This window comes from Scyliorhinus canicula, chromosome 5, assembly GCF_902713615.1.
Source record: "Scyliorhinus canicula chromosome 5, sScyCan1.1, whole genome shotgun sequence".
NCBI classification, from domain to species: Eukaryota; Metazoa; Chordata; class Chondrichthyes; order Carcharhiniformes; family Scyliorhinidae; genus Scyliorhinus; species Scyliorhinus canicula.
The window spans coordinates 45,845,383-45,867,794 of record NC_052150.1 but is presented as its reverse complement, the minus strand read 5'-3'; the positions used below and the strand labels follow the sequence as shown (position 1 = coordinate 45,867,794).

The 22,412-nt window shown below is 44.4% G+C and overlaps 1 protein-coding gene across 4 annotated transcripts in view; it reads left to right on the top strand.

Moving 5' to 3' along the window:
- LOC119965944 (lysine-specific histone demethylase 1B) overlaps positions 1-22,412 on the top strand; it is a 160,758-nt gene that overhangs the window by 28,733 nt on the left and 109,613 nt on the right. For all 4 annotated transcript variants that reach the window (XM_038796978.1, XM_038796976.1, XM_038796979.1 and 1 more), the window contains 3 exons: positions 8,249-8,360; positions 10,371-10,487; positions 14,195-14,233. In XM_038796978.1, the coding sequence (XP_038652906.1) occupies positions 8,249-8,360; positions 10,371-10,487; positions 14,195-14,233 (268 nt within the window). The remainder of the gene's footprint in view (positions 1-8,248; positions 8,361-10,370; positions 10,488-14,194; positions 14,234-22,412) is intronic.

Sequence of the window (22,412 nt, the reverse complement as noted above, 5' to 3'; positions counted from 1 at the left end):
TCAATGAAACCAGAACGGGTTTGGTTCAGATAAATTGGAATCCAAGATAGGCAGGCAAAATTGTGATGGAACAATGGGCTACTTTTAAAGATGAGATAGTTTGGGTACAGGCAAAATACATTACCACAAGGGGTGAAGGTAAGGCCAGTAAATTAAGAGCTCCCTTGTATGATTATAGTCAGATGAAGCATTAAAAAGGGTGCAAAGGACATATGCCAGGTGGATAGTACAATTGAGAACCAGGCTGAATATAGAAGGTTCGGAGGGGAAGTGAAAAACAAGAGAAGCAACCCTAAAAGAGAACAGAAAAGTATTCTATTGGCACATAATTAGTAAAAAGACAGTAAAAGGAATTAAGCTAATTGTGGGCTTTAAATGGGATTTGTGCATGGAATAGGGGACATGGCTGTGGTACTAAATGAGGACTTTGTATCTGAGTTTACCAAAAGGAAGATGCTTTCCAAGTTATAGCGAAATATGCTGTTTGAGACATTTGAGCTAAAATTTGACAGAGGTTGTATTAGACAGGCTGGCTGTATTTCAAGTTGGTAAGCCACAGGCATCGTAAAAGATGCATCCACGAATTCTGATGGAAGTAATGGTAGACATTGCAGAGGAACTTGCCATAATTTTCCTATTCTCTTTAATTAATGGGATGATGTGAAAGTATGCAGAAATGCAAATGTTACACCCTTGTTCAAAAAGGGATTTAAGAATGAGCAACTGCAGGCCAGTCAAGTTATCCTCTGTGGTGGGGAAACTTTTTGAAATTATAATTGGGACAAATTAACAGTCACTTGGGCAAGTATGGATTAAATAAGGAAAATCAGTACAAATTTGTCAAGGGCAAATCTTGTTCAACTTTCTTGAATCTTTTGATGAGGCAACAGAGATAACAAATGGGGTAATGCAGTTAATGTGGTGAGCATGGACTTCCAAAATGCACTTGATGAAATGCTGCACTTGAGTAAAATTAGAGCCCTTTGAATAAAAGGTACAGCAACAGTATGGATACAGAACTATATGAGTAATAGAAAGAGTAGTGGTTATTTTTTTTTGACTGGAGGAAGATTTGCGGTGAGGTTTTACAGGCGCTGGTGCTCGAGCCCCTGCACTTCTTAATACACATTAATAACCTAGATGTGGGTGTGCAGAGCACAATTTCAAAATTTGCATAGACACTAGACTTGAAAGTATTGTGAATATGAGGTGGGTGATAAACTTCTAAAGGACATCGACTGGGCAAATGGAAGGACAAGTGACACTTGAAATTTAATGCAGAAAAATGCATGATTCATTTTTATAGGATGAGTATGGAGAGCCAATATAAAATACAGCATACAATTCTGAAGCAGATACAGGAGCAGCAAGTTTGATAAACCTGTGTAAAACACTTCATATTAGAGAGGGTGGAGAACGAGAATGGCTCCAGGGGATACTTCAACTATGTGGCTAGATTGGCGACACTGGGGCTGTTCTGCATGGGAAAGAGAAGGTTAAAGGGCGATTTGACAGAGGAGTTTGACATCTCTCCTGTGTCTGTCTCCTATGGGTGCTCCGGTTTCTTCCCACAATCCAAAGATGTGCAGGTTAGGTGGATTGGCCATGCTAAATTTTCCCTTGGTGTCCAGGGTTGTGCAGGTTAGGTTAAAGGGTTATAAGAATAGGATGGGGTAGTGGGCTTGGGTGGGGTGCTCTTTCAGAGGGTTGGTGCAGACCCGATGGGCCGAATGGCCTCCTCCTGCACTGTAGGGATTCTATGATTATGAGAGTTTAGTGAAGAGAGAATCAACTATAGCTTTCAAAAGGGAATTGGATAATTTCTGAAGTGAAAAAAATTGAAGGTCAATGGAGAAAAGGTGGGAGAATGTCGTAGGCTGAAACAAAATGTTTGCAGTGCCCTGTTTGACCTGGAGGTAAATTTCTGATGTGTTGTTTCTGTGCCAAAGTGGTCCTCCTACCCATATTTCTGTAACTGAAATGCAAGAATATTTTTGCCACCTCCATATTGCAATCATTTTTCTGCTGACATTGTCCAATGTCCTAGGGGGTGCTTTTGCCAACACTGTTGGGGAGGTTTTAAACTAATAAGGCAGGGGGATGGGAACCAGATTAGGAAGTTAGAGGTCAGTAAAGAGGCAGCAACTAAAGCCAGTAAGGTACTAGATAATAAACTCAATGTGACTAAGGGGAAGAGTAGACAGGGAAGAGATGATGCTCGCAAAGAAACAGGTGGTCTGAGGTGCATTTGTTTTAATGCGAGAAGTGTAGCAGGTAAGGTAGATGAATTTAGGGCTTGGATTAGTACCTGGGAATATGATATTGGTAATGCTGAGACTGGCAACTAAATATCCCAGGGTATAGATGCTTCAGGAGGGATAGAGAGGGAGGTAAAAGGGGTGGAGGAGTTGCATTACTGGTCAGAGATGATATCATAGCTGTGATTAAGGAGGGCACGATGGAGGATTCGAGCACTGAGGCAATATGGATAGAGCTAAGAAATAGGAAGGGTGCAGTAACATTGTTGGGACTTTACTATAGGCCTCCAAAAAGCGAGCGTGAAGTAGAGGTACAAATATGTCGACAGATTATAGAATCTATGTAGGAGCAATAGGGTGGTTGTGATAGGAGATTTTAACTTCCCCAACATTGAATGGGACTCGTGTAGTGTTGGAGGTGTAGATGGAGCAGAATTTGTAAGGACCATCCAGGAGAGTTTTCTAAAGCAGTATGTAAATAGGCCAACTCGGGAAGGGGCCATACTGGACCTGGTATTGGGGAATGATCCTGGCCAGGCGGTTGAAGTTTCAGTCGGTGATTACTTTGGGAATAGCGATCACAATTCCGTAAGTTTTAGAATACTCATGGACAAAGATGAGAGTGGTCCTAAAGGAAGAGTGCTAAATTGGGGAAAGGCCAACTATAACAAAATTCGGCAGGAGCTCGGGAATGTGGATTGGGTGCAGCTGTTTAAGGGTAAATCCACATTTGAAATGTGGAGTCTTTTAAGGAAAGGTTGATTAGCGTGCAGGACAGACATGTTCCTGTGAAAATGAGAGATAGAAATGGCAAGATCAGGGAACCATAGATGACGGGTGGAATTGTGAGACTAGCTAAGATGAAAAAGGAAGCATACATAAGATCGAGGTGACTCAAAACTGATGAAGCTTTGGAGGAATATCGGGAAAGTAGGACAAATCTCAAACGTGCAATAAAGCGGGCTAAAAGGGGTCATGAAATATCTTTGGCTAACAGGGTTAAGGAAAATCCCAAAGCCTTTTATTTGTATATAAGGAGCAAGAGGGTAACTATTGAAAGGATTGGCCCACTCAGAGACAAAAGAGGGAATTTATGCGTGGAATCAGAGGAAATGAGTGAGATTCTTAATGAGTACTTTGCATCGGTATTCACCAAGGAGAGGGACATGACGGATGTTGAGGTTAGGGATGGATGTTTAAATACTTTAGGTCATGTCGGCATAAGGAAGGGGGAGGTTTTGGGTATTCTAAAAGGCATTAAGGTGGACAAGTCCCCAGGACCGGATGGGATCTATCCCAGGTTACTGAGGGAAGCGAGGGACGAAATAGCTGGGGCCTTAATGGATATCTCTGCAGCATCCTTGAGCATGGGTGAGGTCCCGGAGGACTGGAGAATTGCTAATGTTGTCCCTTTGTTTAAGAAGGGTAGCAGAGATAATCCAGGGAATTATAGACCTGTGAGCTTGATGTCAGTGGTAGGCAAACTGTTGGAAAAGATACTGAGGGATAGGATCTATTCACATTTGGAAGAAAATAGACTTATCAGTGATAAGCAGCATGGTTTTGTGCAGGAAAGGTCATGTCTTACAAACCTAATAGAATTCTTTGAGGAAGTGACAAAGTTAATTGATGAGGGAAGGGCTGTAGATGTCATGTACATGGACTTCAGTAAGGTGTTTGATAAAGTTCCCCATGGCAGGTTGATGGAAAAAGTGAAGTCGTATGGGGTTCAGGGTGTACTAGCTAGATGGATAAAGAACTGGCTGGGCACCAGGAGACAGTGAGTAGTGGTGGAAGGGAGTGTCTCAAAATGGAGAAAGGTGACTAGTGGTGTTGCTCAGGGATCCGTGCTTGGACCACTGTTGTTTGTGATATATATGAATGATCTGGACGAAGGTAGAAGTGGTCTGATGAGCAAGTTTGCAGATGATACCAAGATTGGTGGAGTTGCAGATAGCGAGGAGGACTGTCAGAGAATACAGCAAAATATAGATAGATTGGAGAGTTGGGCAGAGAAATGGCAGATGGAGTTCAATCCAGGCAAATGCGAGGTGATGCATTTTGGAAGATCTAACTCAAGGGCCGACTATATGGTCAATGGAAGAGTCCTGGGGAAAATTGATGTACAGAGAGATCTGGGAGTTCAGGTCCATTGTACCCTGAAGGTGGCAACGCAGGTCGATAGAGTGGTCAAGAAGGCATACAGCATGCTTGCCTTCATCGGACAGGGTATTGAGTACAAGAGTCGGCAGGTCATGTTACAGTTGTATCGGACTTTGGTTAGGCCACATTTGGAATACTGCGTGCAGTTCTGGTCGCCATATTACCAGAAGGATGTGGATGCTTTAGAGAGGGTGCAGAGGAGGTTCACCGGGATGTTGCCTGGTATGGAGGGTGCTAGCTATGAAGAAAGGTTGAGTAGATTAGGATTGTTTTTGTTGGAAAGACGGAGGTTGAGGGGGGACCTAATTGAGGTCTACAAAATTATGAGGGGTATGGACAGGGTGGATAGCAACAAGCTTTTTCCAAGAGTGGGGGTGTCAATTACAAGGGGTCACGATTTCAAGGTGAGAGGTGGGAAGTTTAAGGGAGATGTGCGTGGAAAGTTTTTTATGCAGAGGGTGGTGGGTGCCTGGAACGCTTTGCCAGCGGAGGTGGTAGAGGCGGGCACGATAGCATTATTTAAGATGCATCTGGACAGCTTTATGAACGGGCGGGGAACAGAGAGAAGTAGATCCTTGGAAAATAGGCGACAGGTTTAGATAAAGGATCTGGATCGGCGCAGGCTGGGAGGGCCTGTTCCTGTGCTGTAATTTTCTTTGTTCTTTGTATTCCATCTTGCATCTTATGTAAGCTTCAGCTAATCCTAAATTGAGCTCTTTGTATAATATCACACATCTACAACTCAACCTCCCATGCTTGCTGAACAATATTGGCCCCTGTTCCATTGTTTCATTGTTCCATTGTTTTTCAACCCATTAAGTAGCCTAAAGTTCTATATCTCTAAGCTTCTTCATCCATGGTGATTCCCACATGCTCTCTCGATTTATCTGCATTCAGCCTTGTGTGTATTTCTCCCCACACCACTTATGATGATATCACTTGCGTTTTGCTCTCTTGAATTATTTTCCCTGAACTCTTGTCTTCCGTCCTCTGCCATGTGTGCTCTCTGCCGGGCCCACTCTCCCTTTGCTGCTCAGTCTAAAACAAGTGTAAAGGGGAGGGCTGGAAAAGGAGCAACAGGAAAGGTCTACAGTAGGTTGGAAGGTAGGCGAGGTTACATTTTAAAAACAAATTGGTGGTCCGAAGGCAAAGGAAACAGTAATGCGACAAGTGAAGAAAAAAAAGATGTGTGAAGAGATGAATGGCCAGCAGATGAACAGCTGCCATCTAAAAACAAAGAATGAGAAGAGAGAGACACAGCAGGTGATAGAGAGACACAGCGAGAGAGAGGCACGGCGAGCGCGGGCGAGAGGCACGGCGAGCGCGGGCGAGAGGCACGGCGAGCGCGGGCGAGAGGCACGGCGAGCGCGGGCGAGAGGCACGGCGAGCGCGGGCGAGAGGCACGGCGAGCGCGGGCGAGAGGCACGGCGAGCGCGGGCGAGAGGCACGGCGAGCGCGGGGGGGAGAAAGAGAGAGAGAGAGAGAGAGAGGGGGCACGGCGAGAGAGAGAGGCATGGCGAGTGAGGAGGAGAGAGAGGCATGGCGAGTGAGGGGGAGAGAGAGGCATGGCGAGGGAGAGAGAGATAGAGGGGCACGGTGAGCGAGGGAGAGAGAGATAGAGGGGCACGGTGAGTGAGGGGGAGAGAGAGAGAGGCACGGTGAGTGAGGGGGAGAGAGAGAGAGGCACGGCGAGCGAGGGAGAGAGGCATGGCGAGTGAGGAGGAGAGAGAGGCATGGCGAGTGAGGGGGAGAGAGACGCATGGCGAGTGAGGGGGAGAGAGAGGCATGGCGAGTGAGGAGGAGAAGAGGCATGGCGAGTGAGGGGGAGAGAGAGGCATGGCGAGGGAGAGAGAGATAGAGGGGCACGGTGAGTGAGGGGGGAGAGAGAGAGGCACGGCGAGCGAGGGAGAGAGAGAGGCACAGCGAGCGAGGGGGAGAGAGATCAGAGGCACGGCGAGCGAGAGAGGCATGGCGAGCGAGGGAGAGAGAGCGAGAGAGGCACGGCGAGCGAGGGGGAGAGAGAGCGAGAGGCACGGCGAGGGAGAGAGAGCGAGAGAGGCATGGCGAGGGAGGGAGAGAGAGAGGCAAGGCGAGTGAGGGAGAGAGAGGCACGGAGAGAGAGAGGGAGAGGGAGAGGCATGGCGAGCGAGGGGGAGAGAGAGGCACGGCGAGCGAGGGGGAGAGAAAGAGAGAGAGAGGCACAGCGAGGGTGTGAGCGAGCAAGAGAGGCACGGCGAGCGAGGCAGAGAGAGAGCGAGAGAGGCATGGCGAGTGAGGGGGAGAGAGCAAGTGAGGCATGGCGAGCGAGGGAGAGAGAGGCACGGCGAGCGAGGAGAGAGGGAGAGACCGGCGAGAGAGAGACACTGGCGAGAGAGAGACACTGGCGAGAGAGAGGGACAGTGTAGACAAAATGGGCCAAATAACCTCCTTCTGCACTTTAAATTCTATGATCGGGGAGCCCAGCACAGCGCAAAAGAAGAGGCTGAAGTATTTGCAGCCACCTTCAGGCAGAAGTGTCAAGTGGATGATCCTTTTAGGCCTTTTGAATCACAAATGCTAGCATTCAGCTAATTCATTTCACTCTACATGATATCAAGAAACTGCTGAGGCACAGCTGCCTCATGGCACCGAGGTCCCAGGTTCGATCCTGGCTTTGGGTCGCTGTCCGTGTCGAGTTTGCACATTCTCCCCGTGTTTGCGTGGGTTTCTCCCCCACAACCCAAAAGATGTGCAGGGTAGGTGGATTGGCCACCCTAAGTTGCCCCTTAATTGGAAAAACTGAATTGGGTACTCCAAATTTAAAAAATTTTAAAAAAAAAAGAAACCGCTGAAGTCACTTGCTCCTACAAAGGCGATTGCCCTGAACATCATGGGGAGATGCCGCAAGATCTGCACAATATTCATGCATGGGCTAATAAATACAAGTAACATTTGAGCTACGCTAGTGTCAGGCAATGATGATCTCTAATAAGTGAGAATCTAACTTATCTTTCCTTGACATTCAATGACATTACAATTGTTGAATCCCTCACTATCAATAACCTGGGGTTTACCATCGACCGGAACCTGCATTAGACCATTCATATAAATATTGTGACTACAAGAGTAGGTAAGAGACTGAGAATCCTGGGCCAAGTAAGTCACCTCCTGACTCGCCTCTCCATCGCCTACAATGCATAAATCAGCCACTTCATGGAATATACTCGACCTGTTTGGATGATTGTGCCTCCAACTTGAAGCTCAACACTATCCAGGTTGAAGCAGCCTGCTAAATCGTACCCCATTCATCAACTTAAACATTCAATCCCTCCATCACCAATGCACAATGGCAGCAGTGTGCTGTATACAAGGTACGGTGCATCAACTTACCAAGGCTCCTTTGACAGCATTTTTCCAAGAGCGATCTTTACCATCAAGCAGATGTATGGGAGCACTACCACCTGCAAGTTCCCCTCCAACCACAGACCGTTGCAATACATCGCCATTCCTTCACTGCTCACAGGATCAAAATTTTGGAACTCTTTTCCTAACAACCAGCACCAGTTGGACTACAGTTCAAGAGGGTGGCTCAGTATTTTTGGGGATGGGCAACAAATACTGGCTTTGGCGGCGATCCCCACATCCCAAGAAAGATTTTTTAAATTGTGTAATTATTTAAGACGGAAATAAAACACTAATTGGATATTATTCATCCATGCCGTTGATATATATGTAAATCTTTTATATTTGCAACAAAAGTGTACCTCATTCATTTTTTCAATGACTTAAATTTCTTCCACTATTATATTGATGTTGATTTTTCTGTCTTTTTTTTTAAAAACTTCTAGTCACAAAGATGGATATGAGAAATATGCAACTTGGAAAAGAATTTGGACCAGCAATGGCAAAAGTGAACCTAGCCTGAAAGCATTTATGTCTGACCAGCTGGTTCCATATTGGGTAAGTTCAATAGATGGAAGTTGGTAATCCAAATTAGCATTCCGAATTGGGTTTTGTGAGTTTACAAAGGTACACACAAATCGATACTGTAGAATTAGAATTTCAATGCCATGTGATAAGGTTTGAATTAATGAATGAAAGGAAACTTCTTAATTTCTGAAGCACTTGATTATGAAAGATGATGCATATATACCATAGGTCAATGTTTTACAAACTTTTTTTCCACGGACCCATTCTTACCAACTGGCCGATCTTCGTGACCCAACCCTGCCGACCTTCGCAACCTGCGCCAGCCGACTTTCGCGACCCACCATTTTTGCTTACCTTGTTTGCTGCTGAAAAAATGGAATCGCGCCCACAGCACATGATGTCAATGTTCGGGGCGGGGGGGGGGGGGGGGGGGGGGGGGGGGGGGGGGGGGGGGGGGGGCGGTATGACCTGCTCTCTGCCTCCCTTCAGGCACAAAGATTACATAGAATTTTAAAAAAATCTTCTGCATCTCTGATTGCGCAAAGTCGCGGGCAACTTTTTTTTTTACAAGTTCAGGGGGTGGGGGGATTTGATAAAGTTTAACACCGGGGAAAAAAAAGCAGAAACTGAAAATGATTTCATCCTCGAGAAATTGGAGGTTTACCACATTTCACCTAAACATTACAATTAAAAATGTAAAAAAATTAAAGACACTTAAAAATCAATTAATTGATAAAGGTTCCAAATACGGACCTGCAGGCACTTTGTTTTGGAATGTTTAAAAATCAAGATATAAAAAGTTGACATCTCTTGGTTGAAGTTACAGCTGCGGTGAAACCATCGTTGGATCATTCACCATTCTTGGAGTAAGAGACTTCCACTTCATCAGCATCAAAGTTCAGAAAGCAACCAATCACATCATTCTGCCCGAACTTTTTGAACCCTTTTAACAATGCTGGCTGTGAACAGCCTTCATAAAGGCTGTGACCAGATTTTTAAAAATGCGGCCACACTGCTGCAAGCAGCCTTCAAAATGGCCAGGAAGAAAAAAATAAAAATGCGGCCGCACTGCGCATGTGTACCCGATCATCAGTGCGCATGCGCAAGACCCTGCGCATGCACACCGATGAGCGGGCACACATGTGCAGTGCGGCCGCATTTTTTGTTTCTTCTTGGCCATTTTGAAGACCGCTTGTAGCTGGCATTATTAAAAGCCGACTACGCGCGGATTGGCACGATTGGGAGCGCCGCAATGGACGGCTCCGCGACCCTCCTGACACCCGCCTGCGACCCACCTGTGGGTCGCGCCCCCGACATTGACAGTGCCTGCCATAGATTCACCAAAGTTGTAATAGGAATCCCATGTTAATGTCGCTCAAAGGGAGTCGGTTAGCTCAGTTGGTTATAGTGTTGCGGAGCGATGCCAACAGCGTGGGTTCAATTTCCCTACTGGCTGAGGTTATTCATGAAGGCCCTGCCTTCACAATCTTGCCCCTTGCCTGAGGTGTGGTGACCCTCAGGTTAGATCGACACCAGTCAGCTCCCAAAAGGGGAGAGCAGCTTATGGTCCTCTGGGACTGTGTTGATATTTACCATAGATTCAAAGCCCAGTACACGATAAAAGGAGGCCATTCTGCCAGTCACGTTTATTTTCTGTGTCTAAAGTGTTCAGAAGTTATGGATCTTATCCTGCTGGGATTGTGAAAATTTGATCTGGGGGTGGGGGTGGTTGCTGTTTAGTGGTTACGTGTGACCTACAGGCATAGTTTTCAGATAGTTTCAGCTCTCGTTAATTGCCAAATCTAGTAGGTTAAATAATGGAGGGTTCATGACTGTACCAACAATGTAGGTTATTGTGAAAATAAGTCTTTGCTTTTCTCTCTTTCTTCTTGGAATAAAACATTTCCTACACCTGCAATCTTCTATTGACCTAATTTGGTTATGATACTCTAATACAAGCCAGTATTCTTTATTAAATTAACAACACATTTGTATTGATGCACCAAATAATGCCATTGGTATATTATTTGTCTGTAATAGGTGCAATGTACAAAGCAGGATTGTGCAAAATGGCGTCAGCTGACCAGAGACATCCAGATGACCACAGCATCAGCAAAAATATACCGTTGTGGCATGAAAACTCACACTGCTGTTAAGGTCAAGTGCAATATATAATCATCAAATACTTATTTGCAAGCGGTATAGAACAATTTAGAAATGGCGCTATAAAATCTGTTCCACAACTAAACTAACTGATGAGCAGTCTTTTTTTTAAAATTTAGAGGACTCCATTCTTTTTTTTTTCCAATTACGGGGCAATTTAGCATGGTCATTTAGCACGGCCAATCTACCTACGCTGCACTTCCTTGGGTTGTGGGGGTGAGACCCAACCAGACAGTGGGAGAATGTGCAAACTCCACACAGATAGTGACTTGGGGCTGGGATCAAATCCGGGTCTTCAGCGCTGTGAGGCAGCAGTGCTGACTACTGCGCCGCCGTGCCACCCAGAACTGATGAACATTCTGACTGTCATGGTCACTTTGTTTTTCATAAGAGATTCAAGGTTGTTCACATTATTTTAGGTCCAAATTCAACACTGCCCACCAAGCGGGCCTGGAAAGATGGGTGAATAATATGGTACCATTTCAACCATGTAGTTTTGCCTTTTAATGTTGTGCATGGGCTATAATTAGTACCTGATTATTTATGCCATGCAGAATGCTAGACCTTGGACCTGCCCCTAGGCAGCATATTGGCATAATGGTTAGCATTGCTGCCTCATAGCGCTGGGGACCCAGGTTCAATTCCAGCCTTGGGTGACTGTCTGCGTGGTGTGTGGGTTTCCACCAGGTGCTCTGTTTTCCTACCACATTCCAATGATGCGCAGATTAGGTGGATTGGCCATGCTCAATTTTCCCTTGGTGTCCAAGGATGTGCAGGTTACCATGTGGTTATGAGGACAGGGCAGGTGTTCTTTCAGAGAGTCGGTGCAGATTCGATGGGCCGAATGGCTGCCTCCTTTACTGTAGGGAGTCTATGAAAGCTGATGGCAGTTAGGAGCAGAGTCAGAAGGGACCCCTTGCATCATTTTACTTTATTCAAGGTGGTCTTCTGGACCAGATAAAGCAGAGTGTTCCTCCTGTTACTACAGGGAAATCTTCGGCTGGATTTAAGCTCCCAATGCAATTGATTAAGTAGGGGGTGGGATGATGTGGCCCATTAACATGTAGGAAACCTGAAGATATCTATCAGTGGTTTTTCATCATTGTCACTACATTTCTAGTTCCTTATCAATTCGTGCGAGTGTGATGACGATCTGCGTGAATCAATTTTAACTCCAGTTTTTAAAGAAACCGTCCAAATATGTAATTTGATTAACTTTGGTATTGGAGGGCAGCACGGTGGCCTAGTGGTTAGCACAACCGCTTCACGGCGCTGAGGTCCCAGGTTCAATCCCGGCTCTGGGTCACTGTCTGTGTGGAGTTTGCACATTCTCCCCGTGTCTGCGTGGGTTTCGCCCCCACAACCCAAAAATGTGCAGAGTAGGTGGATTGGCCACGCTAAATTGCCCCTTAATTGGAAAACATAATTGGGTAATCTAAATTTATATTAAAAAAAGAAAAAAAAAACTTTAGTATTGGGAGCATAATAGGAAGAATGGCAGAGTGAAATCTAGATTTTCAAAGACTATACTTCATTTTAGTAATACCTTTCTGGACGTGATGCTGGGGTTTGTAACGGCTTGTGATGAGATCTACCATGTGGAATTAGTGAGGTCTTGCGACACTAAACCTCAGTAGAAATTTGAGTTAAACTTCTCGGATGCAAACAAGAATCTTTATTGCCTCTATTTGATTACAATTAGTAGAAACCTAAATCTATTCTTAATAAAGTCCGGCTAGCAAAAAGACTTGGAGAAGTAAATTGTACTTTCAAAATAATACAGAAATGGTTTCTTGCTTACGGCAAAACAGCTTGCATTTACTTCAAGAGTGGAAAAGTGAAAATATGAAAATAGAGATAGCGAATCGTTAGGTCAAAGTATAGGATGATCCCGGAATAAAGATAGCCGTACGGACCATCATGTTTAAAGGAAATCTTATCAGTCTTGAGCCATCTATCGACCACCTCTATGTCATTCTAATTGGTTTGGGTTAGAATCAAATACATTTGATTTGATGGTTAACTGTCAATCCTTAATCTGCAACATAAGTTCTGAATATTTCATGTTTGAATATTTGTGTATGTTATGGAATGCGATTCTGTGCTTTTATCATGACTGGTTTCTACTGGTTTTCTGCTGACTTTGCTTTTATCCACATTCTGGACAATGGTGCCTTCCTATTGCTATGGTGCTTACTTGGCCTTGATCTGATTACTGGTACAGCTCACTTCTGAATGTCAAACTGTCTTTGAAAATATGTTTATTAGAACATATTTTCATCTTGCTTAGTGAAAATTTTGTTTTTATCTCCAATTAGTTTATGCATGTGTCAGGCTTTTTGTTCCTCTGTTGAAGCTATGTGTTTTGTCATGACCTGAGGTTATCAGTGCTGAAATCCTCAGTTTAAAATGGGTATTAAAACTGGGTCTTAATATTTACATTAAAATAGCCTTTTTACCTATCAGATCTATCAGGATAGTCGATTACTGTTAGCTTGAAAGGAGGTACTCTTACTTACAGACAGATGGGAAACGCCTACCAATGAAACAAAGAAGACTTGACTGATATTGTCTGTATGGATTCAATGCTGAAAGTAGTTTAATGATCTAAATAGAGCAGAAATGGTGTGCGCAGTTTTGTATTCACCTATGCCCAAAATGCATTTCACCGTAACTTCATCAAGCTCGTGTATCAGACATGAATTTTATCACAATTAGTCCAGCATATCACTCCTTGCAAACGTAACTGCAACTATACCCATTCCTATCTCTCTCTTGACTTCCTCACATCCCCATCTGTCCATCTACCACTGATTGCCATCCTCATCTTATGCAATATCATGCCTTTTCCCTCAATCACTGTCATCTAATGCCCTCTGTCCAGCAGTTCAATGCATGTCATTACTCTTTCTCAAAGCTCTCTTTCCCTGATGGAAGAGGGCACAGAAGAAAAGGGAGAGGCAGAGAACAAAGAAAATTACAGCACAGGAACAGGCCCTTCGGCCCTCCCAGCCTGTGCCGATCCAGATCCTTTATCTAAACCTGTCTCTTATTTTCCAAGGTCTACTTCCCTCTGTTCCCGCCCATTCATATACCTGTCTAGATGCTGCTCTCAAGTCATCTCTCAACTGGCAGCTACAGAGGAAGAGAGCATGGGACATGAGTTGAGTTTTGCTCTGTTTGGCTGTCAGAGATAGGGGTTCCTAGTTACCTGGTGACAAGGTTATTGGCCAAGTGCTGGAAAATGGGATTAGAGTAAATATGTGTTTGATGGCCAGTGTGAACATAATGGACCAAAGGGCCTCTTTCTGTGCTGTTTAAAAACTCTCTCACTCTGTGTCAATGAAATATCAGGCAGTCACACGACACACTCGTTGACTTGATGTCAGCAAAAAATTAGGTATGACCATGTGTATTGTGGTCACTTAAAAGCAGTCCTGCCTTGGATGGTTCTAATTCATGTTTTAATCTCCCATTAAACCGTCAATTGCCCTCAAGGAGGTGTCCAAAAGAGGAGGTGTCCCCACAGGAAGACTGCTTTGGTCTCCATGTAACGTTATAGTTGTCTGGGAGTAGCTTAGCTGTCATTCCCTTGGATCTAGAATGGTGTATGTATGGGAAGAAATAAAGTTGGAATTATATGTATTTGTGATGTTATTAAACTTCGGTGCAAAATAACTGACTTCTTTATGTCCATCCAGAGTGAAAATTCAGACCCTTGCTCCCTGTCTGAAGACATGGTGAGTACTAATTGTAGAACTGTTGCACGTTTTGCTATGGGTGTAAAACGCGTTTATTGGGGTGTATTAACTTGCCTCTGTTAAAGGCCGTGTGCTTAACACCACTAGGCTCTGTCTATGTATCTTTCAGCTCAGGAGTCGCCAGTTGCCGTATAGACAACTCACAAAATATCTCAAGGTCAGGTTCAAAGTAATAAAACGATACACTAGATCTGGACTGCCTCATTAGTATGTAAAACGTTCTGCCATTATCACCTTTGGTTGGAGATCTTCCACCTGGCCAGAAACTAGTTTTGCTGCTTGCAAAATGCTGATGAGTGTTTGCAGGCTGTTTGCCTTGGCTAAACTGTTTTTCCCTGCAGTCTTAGCGATTCTCCATTTTGTTTGGTTCAGTGTCCATTTTAGGTGGCTACAGTGGCTACAAGAACCTAATCAATTTTTATGTTCCTGAACTAAACAGACAACAGCACAACTTAAATTTATTATAGTGAATCTAATGTCGTAAAACGTTCCAAGGTGCCCAGCTGGAGCATTAGCATACAAAATTAAACCACATATGGACCTACTAGATCAAGTAGTCAAAGCAAGGTTGTAACAATGATTTATCGAAGAAAGGAGCAGCAGCGAGATTAAAGAGGGAATTTCAGTTTTAGGATTGGGCCTATAACCTAAGTTTTGGATTTTCCTACCTACACGTTTCTATCTTACTTTCCTCTTTTAATGCATTGCTTAAACTTTGACAAAGCTGTTAGCCATCTGACCTGATATTTCCGTATTTGCCTTTGTATCCTTGGGATCTTTTATAACAGTACAAGTTATTGTAAATATATATTATCATTGATCCTTTGTCAGAACTGGAGGGCAATAAATATTTTTTTAAATATATCTAACGGTTTTTTAAAAAAGACTTTCTATTGGAATTTTAAAATTTTACAAAAATTGCCTGAAAACAAGCTAAAGAGAAGGAAAGCTTGCCACGGTTATCAATGTACAACAGGTACAGCATAAAACAGTAGTCGTTGCAAAAAAAGGGAACAGGTGAGATTGGATGAATCGGGGATAACATCTCCAACATATTTGCTTCATGGATAGGACCTGCCTGCACCAAAACAGTATACAGGCAACATCATAGATCTACATCATACCCACAGCTTCAAACCAAAATGGTAGAAGGCAGAAAACAATATTCCGAGGACACCAGAACTAAAGGCGAAATTAACTAACACACACACACCACAAATTAAACTCTTGCCCAGGCCAGAGCAGATCATAATGACAAGGATCTGACATTAATGTGACATGTTCAGAATATAAAGGGTTAATATTATATAATTAACCACTAGATGGAGTTAGATGCAGAACTATATAAAGCACTGATTCATAGGCTTCTGGGAGAAGGCTGGAGAGGAGCAGTGAGAGTGTAGAGCACAGTTATGGATAGAATGCAGAGACCAGTGTTAGTAGAGTATGGATTGTAGATTACAAGATTATTGTTTACTATACGGCGTAAGTGGTCGAGAGTGTAAATAAAAATTAGCTTTGTTAATGAACTTGGCTTCTGTGGTCTTTGTGAACACAGCAACATCTATCCTGATAACAGAATCACAAAGAACACCATAATGGAGAGGACTGGGAACTACTAAGCATAAATTCTAGCCAAACAAATCCCAGTCCTCAACAGGATAGTACACAGTTTGTCTGGGTCTTGAACAAGGAAGGGCGCTAAACAAAAAAAGAAAAGATTAGCTCTCACTGGATGAGACCTTCCTCTAACATACTGAGGCCAGAACAATTCCCACCAACCCAAACCCTCCACCCCTCCTCCCTCTGCTCATCTCTTTGTCTGTCTCACAGACACACACACATACATACATACACACACATACATACATACATACACACACACACATACATATATACACACACATACATACACACACACCAATTAACCAGCTACATTAGGATAAAGATACTGTGTCCAAATCATGAATTCAACCTTCAGCTTAACATGATCTAAAATTTTAAATTCAGGATAAGCTGTGGTGCAGGACATCACACCCAAATTTTTCCCTTCCCTGCAAGCAATTAAATTGATATCAATAGGCAACAACAAAATTATCGAGGAGCGAAGTCCAGGATAACAACTGAGATGGGAGGCAGTTATCAGGATAAAGACTGCTCCATTGACACACGCAGAAAACAAAAAATCCAGGATAAAGCAGGATCAAAGACGGTAAACATTTTTCAGGTTCTTCCAAGGATTCCAACGTTCGAAGCACAAAACCTTATTGCTTCCAACATGCTGTCTGACCTGACGGCAGGTTCCGCTATCCCAACCCTTCTTGGCCAACATCGGGAGCAGGACAACATAGGACCAGGGGTTGGAAGGCCAACCCAAGCCCAGGCCTCAGACGGGATTAAAATGTGCTCCCCTCGATCCACCAAAGACGGTCCTCTCTCTCTGCTACAAGAACCTCCTCGTGCGCCTCCATAAAAACACCTCGCACTCTTGAAATTGGGCTTTGACGATCTCTACCACAGAGCTGAGATATTTAAATGGATCAACATCATCGCGAGCAGCCATCATCCGTTGGAACACACCACACTGTCATTGACTAACAAATCTTGGGACATGGTAAGAACCATGTCTGCTAAGAAAAGACATAAAAGAAATGGGCAAACGGATTTTTAAAAAAAAAGGTTTAAATGGATAGCAGAGCCGGAGCTTGCAAAAATGCATCCGCTTACAACATATGACGCCCACATATAACAGTTTTTAAACAAGACTTGGAAAGTGGGTGAGGGAAGGAAAAAACAGAAGGGAAGATTTGTGATGGGGTGGATGACAGCGGATATTAAATGACAAAAAGGATGGTGTTCGACAAAAAGGAATGCTAATAGATCAAATAAAGAAACAAAAGAAGGCTGAAAAATGGGAAAAGCAGAACTTTTAAAAGCTGCCATCCAAAAGCCAGAAATAAAAAGAGACAAGTTTTCACCTGTAATTGTTGAACTCATTGAGTCAAAGGTTGTCAAGTGCTTCCTTAGAAGACGAAGTACAGCTCCTTGAGCTCATGATGAGTGTCATTGAAACAGTGTAGGAGTCCAAGAACAGAAAGGTGAAATGAAATAAAATGAAAATCGCTTATTGTCACGAGTAGGCTTCAATTAAGTTACTGTGAAAAGCCCCTAGTCGCCACATTCCGGCGCCTGTTCGGGGAGGCTGTTACGGGAATCGAAACGTGCTGCTGGCCCGCCTTGGTCTGCTTTCAAAGCCAGCAATTTAGCCCTGTGCTAAACAGCCCCTGGGAGTGGGACAGATAATTAAAATCACAAGTCAGAGAAATCTTGGGTCATACTTGTGATCGTTCCATCTGTGATTGATTTCTCCAGTGCAAAGGAGATTGCACTGTGAACATGGAATTTATTATATTAAATTGGAAGTACAAATAAATCACCTTCATCTGGGGAGAACGTTTGGCTCCTTGCGTGATTAAGAAGAGAGAATGTACAAGGGAATGTTTTGCATCTCCAGTGCTTGCCAGGGAAGGTGACATGAAAAGGGGATGAAGTACAAAGGACAAAGAAAAGTACAGCACAAGAACAGGCCCTTCGGCCCTCCATGATTGTGCTGACCATGCTGCCCGACTAAACTACAATCTTCTACACTTCCTGGGTCCCTATCCCTCTATTCCCATCCTATTCATGTATTTGTCAAGATGCCCCTTAAATGTCACTATCGTCCCTGCTTCCATCACCACCTCCGGCAGCGAGTTCCAGGCACCCACTACCCTCTGTGTAAAAAAAAAAAAACAAACTTGCCTCGTACATCTCTAAACCTTGCCCCTCACAACGTAAACCTATGCCCCCTAGTAATTGACCCCTCTACCCTGGGGAAAAAGCCTCTGACTATCCATTCTGTCTATGCCCCTCATAATTTTGTAGACCTCTTGTCAGGTCGCCCCTCAACCTCTTGTCGTTCCAGTGAGAACAAACCGAGTTTATTCAACTTCTCCTCATAGCTAATGCCCTCCATACCAGGCAACACCCCGGTCACTGCATCCTCTCTAAAGCCTCCACATCCTTCTGGTAGTGTGGCGCCCAGAATTGAACACTATACTCCAAGTGTGGCCTAACTAAGGTTCTGTACAGCTGCAACATGACTTGCCAATTCTTATACTCAATGCCCCAGCCAATGAAGGCAAGCATGCCGTATGCCTTCTTGACTACCTTCTCCACCTGTGTTGCCCCTTTCAGTGGCTTGTGGACCTCGGTGACCTGTGCACCTAGATCTCTCTGACTTTCAATACTCTTGAGGGTTCTACCATTCACTGTATATTCCCTACCTGCATTAGACCTTCCAAAATGCATTACCTCACATTTGTCTGGATTAAACTCCATCTGCCATCTCTCCGCCCAAGTCTCCAAACGATCTAAATCCTGCTGTATCCTCTGATAGTCCACATCGCTATCGGCAATACCACCTATGTTTGTGTCGTCTGCAAACGTACAAATCAGTTACATTTTCCTCCAAATCATTTATATATACTACGCACAGCAAAGGTCCCAGCACTGATTCCTGCGGAACACCACTAGTCACAGCTCTCCAATTAGAAAAGCACCCTTCCATTGCTACTCTCTGCCTTCTATGACCTAGCCAGTTCTGTATCCACCTTGCCAGCTCACCCCTGATCCTGTGTGACTTCACCTTTTGTACCAGTCTACCATGAGGGACCTTGTCAAAAGCCTTATGAAGTCCATATAGACAACATCCTACCTGCATCAATCATCTTTATGACCTCTTCGAAAAACTCTTATCAAGTTAGTGAGACACGAGGGCAGCACGGTGGCGCAGTGGGTTAGCCCTGCTGCCTCACGGCGCCGAGGTCCCAGGTTCGATCCCAGCTCTGGGTCACTGTCCGTGTGGAGTTCGCACATTCTCCCCGCGTTTGCGTGGGTCTCACCCCCACAACCCAAAAGGTGTGCAGGCTAGGTGGATTGGCCACACTAAATGGCCCCTTAATTGGAAAAAATGAATTGGGTTTCTCTAAATTTAAAAAGAAAAATTAAAAAAAAAGAAGAAAAAAAAAGTTAGTGAGACACAGCCTCCCCCTCACAAAACTATGCTGCCTCTCACTAATACGTTCATTTGCTTCCAAATGGGAGTAGATCCTGTCTCGAAGAATTCTCTCCAGTAATTTCCCTACCACTGACGGAAGGCTCACTGGCCTGTGGATCCCTGGATTATCCTTGCTACCCTTCTTATACAAAGGAACAACATTGGCTATTCTCCAGTCCTCCGGGACACCACCTGAAGACAGTGAGGATCCAAAGATTTTTGTCAAGGCCTCAGCAATTTCCTCTCTAGCCTCCTTCAGTATTCTGGAGTAGATCCCATCAGGCCCTGGGGACTTAACTACCTTAATATTTCTCAAGATGCCCAACACCTTGTCTTTTTGGATCTCAATGTGACCCAGGCTATCTACACACCCATTTCCAGACTCAACATCTACCAATTCCTTCTCTTTGGTGAATACTGATTCATAAAGTATTCATTTAGTACCTCGCCCATTTCCTCTGGCTCCACACATAGATTCACTTGCCTATCATTCAGTGGGCCAACTCTTTCCCTGGCTACCCTCTTGCTTTTTATGTACGTGTAAAAAGCCTTGGAATTTTCCTTAACCTTATTTGCCAATGACTTTTCGTGACTCCTTCTAGCCCTTCTGACTCCTTGCTTAAGTTCCTTCCTACTTTCCTTATATTCCACACGGGCTTCGTCTGTTCCCAGTCTTCTACCCCTGACAAATGCCTCCTTTTTCTTTTTGATGAGGCCTACAATATCTCTCGTTATCCAAGGTTCCTGAAATTTGCCGTATTTATTCTTCTTCCTCACAGGAAGATGCCGGTCCTAAACCCCCAACATTGTGACTGCACCCTTCTTGAAAGCCTCCCACATGTCAGATGTTGATTTACCCTCAAACATCCACCCCCAATCTTAATTCCCGCCTAATATTATTATAATTAGCCTTCCCCCAGTTTAGCACATTCACCCTATGACCACTCTTATCCTTGTCCACCAGCACTTTAAATCTTACTGAATTGTGGTCACTGTTCCCAAAATGCTCCCCTCCTGAAACTTCTACCACCTGGCCAGGCTCATTCCCCAATACCAGATCCAGTACAGCCCCTTCCCTAGTTGGACTGTCTGCACATTGTAAGGTTGCTCCTTACAAACTCTGCCCCGTCTAAGCCACTAGCACTGAGTGAGTCCTAGTCAATGTTGGGGAAGTTTAAGTCTTCCATCACGACAACCCTGTTGTTTTTACTCTTTTCCAAAATCTCTCTCTCTATCTGCTCCTCTATCTCCTGCTGGCTGTTGGGAGGCCTGTCGTAAACCCCCAACATTGTGACTGCACCCTTCTTATTCCTGATCTCTACCCATATAGCCTCACAGCCCTCTGAGGTGTCCTCTCGTAGTACAGCTGTGATATTCTCCCTAACCAGTAGCGCAACTCCGCCACCCCTTTTACATCCCCCTCTATCCCGCCTGAAACATCTAAGTCCTGGAACGTTTAGCTGCCAATCCTGTCCTTCCCTCAACCAGGTCTCTGTAATGGCAACAACATCATAGTTCCAAGTACTAATCCAAGCTCTAAGTTCATCTGCCTCACCTGTTATACTTCTTGCATTAAAACATATGCACTTCAGGCCACCAGACCCGCTGTGTTCAGCAACATCTCCCTGTCTGCTCTGCCTCAGAGCCATACTGGCCCTATTCCTTAGTTCTCCCTCAATGCTTTCACCTTCTGACCTATTGCTCTGGTGCCCACCCCCCCCTGCCATACTAGTTTAAACCCTCCTGTGTGACACTAGCAAACCTCGTGGCCAGGATATTTATGCCTCTCCAGTTTAGATGCAACCTGTCCTTCTTATACAGGTCACACCTGCCCTGGAAGAGCTCCCAGTGGTCCAGATAACGGAAACCCTCCCTCCTACACGAGCTGTTTAGCCACGTGTTTAGCTGCTCTATCTTCCAATTTCAGGCCTCACTGGCACGTGGCACAGGGAGTAATCCCGAGATTACAACCCTAGAGGTCCTGACTTTTAACTTTCTGCCTAGCTCCCTGAACTCCTGCTGCAGGACCTCATTCCCCTTCCTGCCTATGTCGTTAGTACCAAAATGTACAATGTATTGGGAGGGATTCCTTCATCTACCCCAGTTTCTCTATCTGTTGCATTTGTTTGAACCTTCTATACTACAGTGTGCTTTCACTATTTATCCTCTCACCCGTACCCTTCCTCCTCCCAGCATGATAGGATTTGCCTTGTTCGCACCTTTCATCCCGCTAGCCTCCAAATCCAATTGATCATATTTCCCATTTCCATGACCCCAGCATGATGCCGCCACCAAATGTACCTCTCCACCCCCAGCCCCTAACTCCTCTTCCACGCCAGTCCATCCATAATACCCTGGTCCCATCTTCAATTACACCCACACTTATCCATGTAAACACAAGAGATGCAACACCTACCCTCCTGCTCCCTCCTTTCTTACTTTCCAAGGCCCTAAACACATCTTTCAGGTGAAAAAGTGATTCATTTGTACTTTTAAAAAATTTGTTCTACTGTTTTCGCTGCTCATGATACAGTCTCCTGCACATTGGGGTGACTGCTTCGCACAACGCCTCTATTTAGTCCAAAAGCATGATCGCAAGCTTCCATTCGGCTGTCATTTTAAATTTCCGCCTCTCAACCGCCCTAACCTTTCTCTCCTTGGCCTCTATGCTGGTCCAATGAAGCTCAACATAAATTCCATTTTTTGACCAGGCTTTTTTACAGCCTAGGTTCTGAAGAAAAGCCATTTTCCTGAAACGTTAATGCTGTTTCACCCTCCGCAGATGTTGCTAGACCTTCTGAGTATTTAAACATTTTCTATTTTTATTTCAGATTTCCAGCATCTGCACTATTTTACTTGTGTTCAGAGTAAGATAAACATTCAACCTTGCTACAGGTTAATCCTCTCTTTCTACTAGCCACTGCTCCACCCTCATCAAACTCTCAAAACCTCTCTAGTGTGACTGCTTGTGTCTCTTTCATCAACAATGATTAGTAGTTAACATAAAATTATATCCCAAGATGAATCACAGTCATGCTTTCGAGCAAAATTTGACACTAA